Raw genomic sequence first — 13252 nt, forward strand, 5'->3', positions numbered from 1 at the left:
ATAACGGTATTCAGGACGGCAAGGGGATAGCGTTGGGTGAACATTAGCATCCCCGGCTAATATCTATCTGATTAGCTACGGTGGCTAGCGGCGGTGTGTGATTTGCAGGCGGTGTAATTTCAGCCTGTGCTGAGCCAGGTTGACCCAGGGCTAACGGCAGGTAGTCAGTCATTAGCCACAGATAGCTTCTGACAGGTTAATAATTACACACGATTAGCGCAGATGCTATGTCCGCGCTTCGTGGTTGTCTGATTCTTCACGGGGGCGCGGCGGCGTTCAGCGTGACACGAGGCGTCGTCACTGTTGTTGTTGTTCCAGGGGGGGAGGCAGGAAAAGAATCTATCTGAATAATAATACAGTGAATTAATACGTGTCGCTATTGAGATGTTTGATGATGTGCCGTGAGGCCAAATAGCACCTTGTGTGTACAGCAGACATCATAACATAACATCAATACAGAAAGGCTTTACAGTTTTTGTTTGGAGATTTGGTTAGCTGTACTGTAAGTTTTGTCAGCTTCTCAGACATCACAGACATTTTTCTGCTTACTCACATTGCTTACGATCTAACAAATGTTACTGTTGTGTTTTTTTCCATTGTATCCTCTGAATGCTTCAATGTCAATGTTGAGGAACCAAAGCGAAAGGATTTGACTCTCGCACACGTAATCAAAGCGATTCTGATTCTGATTCTGACGTCTTAAAAACGCCTTCAGGTTTCATGCGACCTCAGGGACACACTCCCTCCATGATACGTTCCTTCCTCCTAACGGCCTTGCTTTACTCAACTGCTGTTGTGATTCTCGCAGAAACGGATAACCTTTCTCTCCTTCCAAACAATGAAGGATAGACTACTGAGCTAATCGTCACCATTTCAGAATCAGAATTATTTTCATTGCCAAGTATATTTGCACATACAGGAAACTGACTTGGTGTGGTTGGTGCATAAGACATCACAATAACACTGTAAGCATTTTCCACAATGTTCATCATTCTGTTGTTTGGACTCCTACAGTACTATACAACAAAATGCAATTTAGCATCCAAGCAGAAGTGCAAATGGTGATATAAGGGCATGATATAAATAGAACAAGAGGTAGTGATAGGTAACTATGTAACTATTGTTTCCCACAATGCTCTTCTTCCTGTTGTCTCCAGTCGCTCCTGTGTTGGACCCGGTGTTCCAGGACGTGCGTTCTCCCAACTACCAGTTTGTGGCGCTGCGTTGCCTCGTCGTGAAGTCCAACCCGCCGCGCATCGCCAGCGTCCGTTGGTTCCGTAACGGGGAGCTCCTGCGCACGCCCACGCCGGACCCCCAGGAGACGCCCCGGCTGCGGATCAAACTGGACCTCAACAACAACGGCTCGTACGAGTGCCGGGTCAACAACGGCGTCGGGACGTCCACCTGCACCTTCAACGTCTCATGTGAGAAGCCCCCCCCCCCGACGTCTGTTTCCTGTCTGGGAAGAATGTTTTCCGTTAATAAAGTTTTTTATTTGAGCAAGGACAAGATGGGAAACATGCAATGAACAGTAAAACAATATGTTCCTTCCATTTTTCTTTTTCTGTTTTCACCAGCTGCTGTCACATATGGCTCGGCTTTTACCTCGACAGTTGCCAATGCTGCTTAGCCCTCTGGGCCCAGTTGTTCAAAAAGTTTCATCTGGGTCAGAATGACCCCGATTCTTTTTTTGCTATCCAGGATCAGATCTATCTGGCTGATTTTGAGTCGTATAGGGGAATCGCTTTTGGGGGCTAGTGGTGGCCTAGTGGATAGTGAGTTGGCCTGGTGATCAGAAGGTCTTGAGTTCAAATCCCACCTGGGAACACCACCACTAGTGTGTCCTTGAGTTAAGTTACTCCAGGCGAGACTGTCCCTGTAATCTCTCATTCTAAGTCATTTCAGATAAAAATCATCTGCTAAAATTGTTAAAATGCAGCTTTTTCTTTTTCTAAATATGATATTAATCACATTACACTTCTTTTCCTCTTGAATCACATTCATCTGTAGAAGACGTATCAGTCTGAGGAGAGAAACTGAACTGCAAACCTGCTAACAAACAAACACTCTGATTTTGATTCCGATTCCTATCCACTTCTCGTTCTGTCTCCCTTTCTCTCCTCTCTTCTTCCCTCCCCTCCCCTCTCCCCTCCCCTCTTCTTATTCTCTCTCCCTTTCTCTCCTCTCTCCTCTCCTCTTTTCCCCTCCTCTCCCCCTCCCCTCCCCTCTCCTCTATCCACTTCTCATTCTCCGATTTCGATTCCAATTCTGATTCTGCCCCGTCTGCCCCCCTCCAACAGCGCGTCCCTACAACGCAGAGTTCTACTTCGACACGCCCAACCCCATCCGCATCCTGAAGGGCAGCAACTACTCCTACAACCTGCAGTGGACCCAGAGAGAACCCTCCGCCACAGACCGCATCCTGGGCTACTGGATCAACGTCCGCAAGGTGACACACACACACACACACACACATACACACACACATACACACACATCCTGGGGTACTGGATCAACGTCTGCAAGGTGAAACACACACACACACACGCACTCATGCACACACGCACACACAGGCACACACACATAAGAAACCCTACACACACACACACACACACACACACACACACACACACACACACATACACACACAGAGTGTTATGTGAGTAAAATAAGTGAACTAAGTAAATGTTGGCTCTCATAATTTGAGCTGGGGGAATAGCAGCCTGCTGTGTGAGTGGACGCCCGATCGATTGCAGGATTGCATTGCATTAACAAGGATGCCAGAGTGCCACCCCTCCCTCTCCTCCATCTCCTCCCTCTCCTCCCTCTATCCACTTCTCATTCGGTCTTCCTTTCTCTCCTCTCCTCTCCCCTCCCCTCCCCTCTCCTCTTCTCCCCTCCTCTCCTCCCTCTACCCACTTCTCATTCTGTCTCCCTTTCTCTTGTATTCTCTCCCCTCCCCTCCTCTCCTCTCTTCTCCTGTCCTCTCCTATCCCCCTCTCCTCCCCTCCCCTCCCCTCTCCTCTGTCCACTTCTCATTCTGTCTTCCTTTCTCTCCTTTCTCCCCTCCTCTCCTCTCCTCTCCTCTCCTCTCCTCTCCTCTCCTCTCCTCTCCTCTCCTCTCCTCTCCTCTCCTCTCCTCTCCTCTCCTCTCCTCTCCTCTCCTCTCCCCTCCCCTCCTCTACTCTCCTCACCTCCCCTCCCCTTTCCTCTCCTCTCCTCTCCTCTCCTCCCCTCTCCTCCCCTCTCCTCTCCTCTCCTCTACTCTCCTCTCCTCTCCTCTCCCCTCCCCTCCCCTCCTCACCCCTCCTCTCTCCTCTACTCTCCCTAACCCATATCACCCTCAGCTGCCATTTCACACTGTTTTGTAAAATTACTTAATCGTTGTCACAGTTGGAAGGGAACTTCAGTAGCGGAAAACAAGGTAGAATTTATGTCTTATGTTAAAAAAAGGGAAAACCAACCTAACCAATCATTGTTTCATTGTTGGGAAACGTATACACTCAGTGTAGCTTACATGTACTATATGCAATGGCAGTTTCATGTTAGAACTGCTCTTGAGGTTACTATACACTGATGTTTCCTCGTGGTCCTCGTTGGTAGACAAAAACGACCAAGACAAGAACATACGAAAAGCTTTGCACCAAGAAACATACAAAGAGCATACAACACACAAGAACATACAAGATACAATCAGAATACAGTTTTGTCATTCTTTACAACAAAAGTGTGTATGTGTGTAAGTGTGTATGACTATGAGTGTGCGTGTGCGTGTAAGGCTAGGTGTACGCATTCTAGTTGAATTAATACCTCACCACATTCCCTGTGTCACTTAAGTGCCTCTGTAATCATACCCTGAGGTGATCTGTGACAAACACTGTTCTCCAGTGAGCCTGGTTGCTTCTGTTGAAAACACTGCAGTAAAGACCGAATCCTTTGTTTTCTGAAAACATTTTGTGGTAGTAAGTTTTGCGCTGCACTTATGTGTTGATACACACTCAAAGGTGGGTGGTGGTGAAAAAAACTGACAACGTTGAGAGACAGAATTGCCGCGATGTTGAACGTTCCATTGACAATGAAACCATAGCAACATTGTCAGAAGTGGCAGAACGCAAACCCACGGGATTATTAATTCATTATTTCCTTACTGTTAAAACAGCTTTCACAATACCTGCCTCAGAAAGTCACCAGGATATTCTGGCCTAGGAAGATTAGACACAGTGAGCTAATTCAAACGACAGGGTGCTTGGACATGGACACAATTATTGATAAGAAGAAGATGGAGATGGTTAGGATATGTACTAACACTGGTCATTAGAGTATTTTAAAAAAATATATCTTTGCACTCGATCACATTTTAGGACCCTCCTTTCATGACTTCTCCTAGATACGTGCGTTCTACCACCCGGTATCCTTACATTTTCAAAATCACATCAGGATTGTATAAAGATATTTTGCAGTTTTTCTGTGTAGGAGGCAGGCTAATTTACAAGCCGGCCAACTAGTGGTCGTTGTGTGTAAATAGCAGCTTCCCATTGTAAAGACTATGGTCATTTGACCCCCGAGGCGGCTCTTATAGTAGGTAAAAAAGGCACGGCTGTTCTAGTGTTAAGGAAACCAAAAGTGCCACTGCGTCGGACAACCAGAAGGAAAACGCAAAAGAGGGAGGGGCCCAAAACAACCTGGAGGCGAACCATCGAAGGAGGAATGAAAGAGAGAGGATGCAGCTGGAACAGCGTTGAGAAGAAAGCAAACAACAGTGGAGTGAGTGGAGATCCTTAGTCCTAGCCCTGCTATGTGCCACTCAAGGACTAAGTAAGCAAGTAAGTTAAAACAGTTAAGCCACTTGCAGATTTCCAAGCACCAGTCGAACCTTCTCTCAGCTATGTTTTCATGCAGTCCTCCGTAAAGTGCATGACAAACGTAGCGGGATCCACTAGCTGGTGGGCGGCGGTAGCCTGGAGGGTTAGAGAGGCCGGCTAGCAATCGGAAGGTCGCTGGTTCGATCACCGCCTCATGAGGGAGCTGCATGTGCCCTTGAGCAAGGCACTTAACCCCGCATTGCTAGAGGGGCGCCGACTATGGCTGACCCTGTGCCTAGAGCAAAAAAAAACAAAAAAAATCCAATGTTTTTCAAACGGTTTCCGACACCCTCTCTGATGGGGTGCATAACCCTAACCCTGGTTAAAATTGGTTTTCAAGGGTCAGGACTATACCTGCAGTTTGTACGAGGCCTTAGACCACAGGTATTTAAGATTAAGGCAAGGCAAGGCAAGTTTATTTGTATAGCACATTTCATACAACAGGGGCAAGAGATTTGGAAACACTAATATTGCCTTTTATGTTGCCTTGACCAGAACCACAAACAATTTACCAAAATATTTTACCAACCTTTTCACCATCAGTCCAGGACAGGTGTGACAGTTGGCACGGCAACACTACCTGGGTTCCCGCCCTGGTACAATGTAATGAGAGTCATTTTCAGCAACCTCTTTATTTTCACTCCAACAGCGTAATCAGCTATTCATAGAAGCCTGGCCCGGAGCAAGAGAGAGGGGAGAAAGGGGAGAGAGGGGAGAGCGGAAGTATCTTGATGAATTATACACATGCAGCAGGATTCACTGCACAAAAAAAGGAGGGAGGAGGAAGAAGATTAACCAGCTTGCTTTTGTGTGACTGAATAGCTAATCTTCTGCCACTTGAATGTCATAGCAGCTTAAGTAAGTGGTTATCGGGACATGGGAGTTAGCATTAATGTGGGAGTTAGCATTAACGTACCCTGGTAGAATGTGTTGGAGCGTGGAGGTTGACGACAAAGCGTTTGACAATATTATGACAGAGGGTGACATCCAACCCATAACACAAGTGCTGAGAGAGACAGAGAGAGAGAGAGACAGAGTGAGAGAGACATGGAGAGAGAGACAGATACAGAGAGAGGGAGAGAGAGAGAGAGAAAAAGAAGCACTGTAGAGGGGTGATGTAGCATAAATGTTGAGGCAGTCCCAGAGATGATACGTGCCATAAGAGAGAGCTGGACCCCCATGGTCAAAAGTGAGGTGTCTTTAAATGACCATATTACCTTTATGGATTTCAATTTGGCTGGAGGGTTTCTCGTAATCACAAGGTGGCCAATTTAGATATATTGGATGGAGATGAATATAATGTTTGAAGTGTAAAAACAAGTGCCATTTTCCAGCACATTTTCAAAAGTATGCCAACGACATTCTCACTCACGCCGAGCGGCGGTACAGACATCCCAGTCTAATTTCATCCATGCCCACTGCATGCTACGATGGATACGATTGTAAACACCAGCTGGTCTCTTCCAGCTACGGTAGCAACGTTGAGCAAAAATTTGCTTAAAGAATAAGATTCACTTCAAGTAGGTTCTTCTCGCCGTCTCTGAGCTATGTTTAATTATCTATTAGCTACTCATTCCCTGGGTCAATCTGGGTTTAATGTGCATCGAGAGCTCTCGGCTCTGTTCAAGTCGGTGTGATGCAGCATTGGGATATGATGCACTCTTTACACTAGAAGTTCATACGAAGTTGACGTTTTTAGAAAATGTGAAAACGTCTTGATTCCAATGCCTCCTAGCACAAGAGTTTTTCTTCGATCTTATTCCTATCTTGAGACATTTGTGACACATTCTAATGCTTTGGTCCTCATGTCGGGATCCCGATGTAATGATCTGACTTTTCTTTCGGAAAATGTGAATGCATTTCCACGTCACTAACGCATCGCTAATCAACCAACACAGCTTGTTTTGTGAGCCTGTTAACAATGTAAAGTAGTGTTCTAGTTAACTAGGTAGCAGTGGGGATTACTCACCCAATCCATTGCGTTGCAGTATTTTGGGTTGGTGTTGTGATTCTCAACAACGTTGAAACGTAGTTCTGTGTTTCAAAAGAAAACATGAACATTTTGATTGGTTGCCGACATGCGGACCAAATGATCAGACTGTGTCGCCTTTGTATTTGAACAGAAGGTCCTATTTTTCTGCCTCATCAGACCATGATGCATTGCAATGTGTTTCCACTCGCTCCAACCTTGCCAGGGTGGCCTTTACAACTTAGTTCTATTGTCCATGACACTCCGTCTCAGTGTTGGTCATAGATATCTGGCTTCCTGGCTAGCTAATTGTTTGTTAGTGGCTAACAAAATGGCAAGTGTACCATTTGTGTGTATACCACTTTCCGATTTGGAGGATGACGATAAAGTGTTTAAGTGTTATTATTATTATTATTATTATTATTATTATTATTATTATTATTATTATTATTATTATTATGATAGAGGGTGACATCCAACCATGTGCTGAGAGAGTGCTGCGGGACAACCGCATTTTCTTCGCCCACTCCAAGAGGGGTGTTTCTATTCCTATCTTGAATGGACTGACTTATATAGCGCCTTATTCCAATGTGCTTTACAATGGCCTCTCATTCACTCATTCACACACCAATGGCGGCAAGTAACCATGCAAGGCGCCAGCCCGCTCATTCTGAGCAATTTGGGGTTCATTGTCTTGCCCAAGGACACCTCGACACGTGGCCAGCCGGGGATCGAACCGCCGACCTTGCGATCATTAGACGCCGGCTCTACCTCCTGAGCCATAGCCGCCCCCCGTTGCCCCCATCCTCTGTCCAGGTGTGGACATTGCAGATGCAACTCACTTCTGGGTCCCCCTCCATCAGACCTCTGCAGCTCATCCAGATTGCTGCAGACATTATGGTTGCTTAAGTTCTCCCATGTCACCCCTCTCCTCCACCCCCGCTTCCGTCCTCTGTCCAGGTGTGGACATTGCTGATGCAACTCACTTCTGGGTTTCCCTCCATCAGACCTCTGCAGCTCATCCAGAATGCTGCAGTCATTACGGTGTTCAATCTCTCAAGTTCTCCCATGTCATCCCTCTCCTCCACACCCTTCACTGGCTCCCAGTAGCAGCCCACGTCAAGACTGTGATAGCTAGCCTACACGGCAGTAAAAAGAAACAGCCCTTCCCCACCTGCAAGTGATTTATTTACAATAAACACAAACACTCTGTTCTACCACCTCTGCTGGCCGCTTGGCACCATCTTTTACGAGGACCGCTCGGTTGATGATCTTGGTCTTGGCGCACCTGTGGTTGCGTCACTTCCTTTGGACGAATGTACTTATTTTAACCTTCCTCTTCTGTTGACGGTCAAATCTGACCGAATGACTTTGTTTGTAATCATAAATATTGTGTTTTTCATCCCATTGCCTCAAGACCTTATGTTATCCTCCACCCTAGGCCCCTGAGCATATACACTTGATTTCATTGAATTGCATTGCATTTTGGGGGATTTATTGAACCGTGTCACATCTATGGTGTTTCCGGTCAGAATTGACCGCCATAGGAAATGAATGGGTAATAACAAAATAAAAAAATCAATACATCCCATACAACAATGGAACGGGAAGAATCTCAGCTACAACACTAACTAAATAATTTCCATCTCCAGTACACACAGCCTACATGGCAGGCATTTTTATAATATACAGTAATGTACAGTAAACACTATCTTTGAACTTGCTGCAAAATTATAATATGAAATTAACCCCTGGTGTCATTCTGTCTGCCACCACTTGATTCTACTTGCTTTGACTGTTCAAATGAGATGTCAACCATCAAAATTGGATAAGGGGTTCCAGAGATATCACTGTGCAAAACACACCGGTCAATTTTGAACGAAAGTAGCAAAGTTGGAAAATGAAACAAACAGAAGAGGAAGGTTAAGTCTCTCTGGATAAGAGTGTCTGCTTAATGACTAAAATGTACTGCAGGTGTGAATGTCTTACAACCCCCCCGTTGCGTATAGCAACCTTTAGGAACACATTTTTTACTTAACTATTCTTGTGGCACATACAGTACATAATACACACACACCTGTATCTCTTGCACAAATTAACGACTCTCGCAGCGCATAGTTAAGAACGAAAACCTGTATATCCTGCATGAATGAACTATTATTGTAGCACAAACTTAATCCAAACGTAATACTGTCCTACATTTCCTAGAGTATAGAGGGAGCAAGGTGACTCAGTAGTAGAGTTTGGAGCTCAGCTCAGCTCAGTATTGATACAATGTTGAGACAGGAAAATGAAAAATAAACAAATACAATGTTAAGACAAGGCGTTTGACGAGCGGTAAAGTGCCAGGCTGTGAAATCACAATTTGCATGTCCTCTTTTAGTCACATGCTCAGGGAGTTCCGGAGAGGGATTAGCAGAGTCGTCCCCCCCCCCCCGTCTCCCCCCCCCCACACACACTCACACAAACCCCCCACGCCGCCTCATCACTCTCACACCAGGACATGAAGTGGTAAAAAAAAATGGGTGGGGGAAGGTGAAGGAGGAATTAAACATTTGAGTTTTGCGCATAGAAGATGCGCTAGGCGTCAGCCTCTCTGCCACAGCCATCTTCTCATCGTTCTACAGTAATACACTCACCGGCCACTTCATTAGGTACACCTTTTCAACTGCTCGTTAACGCACAGAAATATCGAATCGGCCAATCCTGTGCCAGCAACTCAATGCATTTAGGCATGTCGACGTGGTCAAGACGATCTTGCTGAAGTTCAAACCAAGTTCAATCAGAACGGGGAAGAGAGGTGGCTTAAGTGACTTCGAACGTGGTCATGGGTGGTTGGTGCCAGACGGGCTGATTTTAGTGTTTCAGAAAGTGCTGCATAGGTATGTTGCTTTTCTATCTCGATCCCACTGACACCCAGAAATCCCTACTCCTGTCTCACATGAATATAACTTTATTCTAACTTTACTATTTAATCCCTAGGTTGCATTATCCAAAAATGACTTGTGCTTATTCATGTAAAATTACTTCTAAAACACATACTCCGCTTTTCTGTGATGTCCCGTGTTGGTTGCATGGGGCCTATGAGAGAACGTGTGATGACGTGTGGTGTTGTGGATATACTGTAATTGATTCTTAATAGATTTAGTCAAACTTATAAAGCACAAAGAGCTTAGATCAATTGTCTCCAAAGAGGCCTTTTATTAAGCCAAGTTACAGAGAGAAACGAGCAGACCAATAAGCAAGAAGCAATATGAATGAATGAATGGTCTTTATTGTCATTGATATAGTACAGGTACCAAACAACGAAATTTGGGAGGGGGGGCTCCCCTGGTGCTAGGAAAGAAAAAATAAACTAAAAAAACAAGAAGGGAAAGAGCTGGTTTACATAAATAAAGGCTATGTACACTATCCACTATACTATACTGTACAGATAAAACACTGTGCTGTACTCTATGCTATGCTATACCTATTCTAACATTTCCTATTTCTCTGCAACCCTAGGGTTGTCATATTGCACATAGTATTATTGCACATTCATTTAAAGTGTCGCAGTTTGCAGGCTTGAAATGTACACATTTGTGCCTCAGCACTACACCTGATTTTTCAATCCAGCAGCTGCCGTCAATCCGTCCAGACTGTCCGTCCAATAGCCCCAAAAGCCAAAAGCCCCCAACGATAGGTGGGACTCATATTTATAGAACTGTCCTTGGTCATGAGGTCACTATTCTTGGGAACCAATCATATAATACAAATCTGTGATTACGCACGTTATGGGCCCTGTCCACAGTCAGAATTATTCACTGCGCGACAGATCTTGGCCCATCCCTTCCAGGAGGAAAATGGGCCTTCCTTGAGTGCTAGATTGGCCAAACTGTAGACTTAAATTTCTCAGTATAAAATGATATAAAACTACAATAAACAATAGATGAACATGAGTTGCTCCCATTTCTTGATCCTCGTTAAAGATAATTAAATATTTTCCATTTCAACTCCATTCGTGGAAGGATCTATCTAATGATTAAGCAAGGCTCTGCGATCACAAACCATTCTCTCTTTTTATTTTTATTTGAGGGATTATTTGCACTCTCAGTAATTTATACTAACTGAAAACTAGATTATTATTTTTTATTAGATTCAACAGAATGTATTTGCTCTAGGCACAGGGTCACCCATAGTCAGCACCCCTGGAGGGGGTAATTAGGCAATTAGGCAATTGGCAATTAGGGGTGCCTTGCTCAAGGGCACAACAGTAGTGGTAGATATGATGCCAGCAACCTTCCAGTCACCAGCTCACAATTGGCTCCCTTCTGAGGCGGGGATCGAACCAGCAACCTTCCAATTGCTAGCCGACCTGCCTCTCTAACCTCTAGACTACCTGCCTCTCTAACCTCTAGGCTACCTGCCTCTCTAACCTCTAGACTACCTGCCTCTCTAACCTCTAGGCTACCTGCTTCTCTAACCTCTAGACTACCTGTCTCTCTAACCTCTAGGCTACCTGCCACTCTAACCTCTAGGCTACCTGCCTCTCTAACCTCTAGACTAGCTGCCTCTCTAACCTCTAGACTAGCTGCCTCTCTAACCTCTAGACTAGCTGCCTCTCTAACCTTTAGACTACCTGCCTCTCTAACCTCTAGAATACCTGCCTCTCTAACCTCTAGGCTACCTGTCTCTCTAACCTCTAGACTAGCTGCCTCTCTAACCTCTAGACTACCTGCCTCTCTAACCTCTAGACTACCTGGCTCTCTAACCTCTAGACTACCTGCCTCTCTAACCTCTAGACTACCTGCCTCTCTAACCTCTAGGCTACCTGCCTCTCTAATCTCTAGGCTACCTGCCTCTCTAACCTCTAGGCTACCTGCCTCTCTAACCTCTAGGCTACCTGCCTCTCTAACCTCTAGGCTAGCTGCCTCTCTAACCTCTAGACTACCTGCCTCTCTAACCTCTAGACTACCTGCCTCTCTAACCTCTAGACTACCTGCCTATCTAACCTCTAGACTACCTGCCTCTCTAACCTCTAGGCTACCTGCCACCCCTGTTCAAACCTCCTTCACAGCACTTCACACATATTCACCACTTGCGTCTGCCACAGCAGTGGCACTGAGGTGGCCCCGCGTTGCCATGACAGTATGGACCCACTGATCTACCGTGGTGTATCCATGTGGTGTATCTATGTGGTGTATCTATGTGGTGTATCTATGTGGTGTATATATGTGGTGTATCTATGTGGTGTCACTATCTTTAGATTCCAGGTTATTTGCTGGTGGAACACACATGCAAAGGCTTAACATAGGGAAATACAGGGGAATTAAAGATTGGGCCAATAATAATAATAATAATAATATTAACCTTTATTTGTATAGCACTTTTCCTGCAAACGTTGTAGCAACGGTTTCTCTATGGGAGCCGTCTGTTTATGGACAACGTATAGATGACAAGGGTCTGTTCTGTCGAAGTCTGTTTCGTAGGTTTTGTCAGGAAAAAAAAATATTCAAGAACTTGTACTTTCCACAGTCCTTTTGTCTGTTTAGCCAATTAGAAACAAGGTTTCGTAGTGAGTTGCTAGGTTGCATTGTTGCTAGGTAGCATTGTTGCTAGGTTGCATTGTTCAGTCACTAGGTCGTTTCAAACGTTGTGTCCCAAACACGTGTGTGTGTGTGTGTGTGTGTGTGTCAGGTACATTTCTTTAGTCATATGAACAGGATGCAGGTTGTAAACTGAAATGAAATGCCTACTTTGGGAGGTTCCCCTCAACACTGCAGTGATAACACAGAATGAACAACAACATAACAGCAATACACAATAATATAAGACGAAAGCTCTCTCTCTCACACACACACACACACACACACACACACAGCCAAGCATATTTACACGCACATACATTCTCTCTCAGATATCCAGTATATGCAGTATAGAATAACATACTGAAAACACACAAACAGATTGTGCACACACACTCACGCAAACACACATCCATTATCATATATATGAGAAATTAAAAACATTCACGGTGAATTAAATTCACACATTAACTCATAAACACACAGACATAAATATTTCAACACCTCACACACACATGCACACGCACGCGCACGCACAGCACACACGCACACGCAGACACACACGCACACACGATTGTCGGTCAAGCTCCAGCGTCTTTGTGTGCGCTCGTAGACGGTACAGCTAACCCTGGTTCATGGTCTTCAGAAGGGGGGCTGCTGCCTGTGGGTGTCTACAGTAAACATCTCACTCCACTAACGCCCCCCCCCCCCCCCCCCACCTCCTCCTAGGGAGATATTAACTCAGATGACTCAATCTTCAATCTCTACAGTAAAGGCTCACCTCACACTCAAAGGCTCAGTCTTCAAAGTGTCGGCACATGTCAAAGCAGGCAGATCACACACACACACAGACGTGT

At 45.2% G+C, this 13252-nt stretch overlaps 1 protein-coding gene across 1 annotated transcript in view; it reads left to right on the plus strand.

Moving 5' to 3' along the window:
• mdga1 (MAM domain containing glycosylphosphatidylinositol anchor 1) overlaps positions 1–13252 on the plus strand; it is a gene marked incomplete at both ends in the record, with an annotated part of 188404 nt that overhangs the window by 136010 nt on the left and 39142 nt on the right. The window contains 2 exons of the mRNA XM_080525281.1: positions 1158–1424; positions 2301–2449. Of these exons, the coding sequence (XP_080381407.1) occupies positions 1158–1424; positions 2301–2449 (416 nt within the window). The remainder of the gene's footprint in view (positions 1–1157; positions 1425–2300; positions 2450–13252) is intronic.

The sequence above is a fragment of the Nansenia antarctica genome (assembly GCF_963989245.1).
Source record: "Nansenia antarctica genome assembly, chromosome: 3".
Classification (NCBI taxonomy): Eukaryota; Metazoa; Chordata; class Actinopteri; order Argentiniformes; family Microstomatidae; genus Nansenia; species Nansenia antarctica.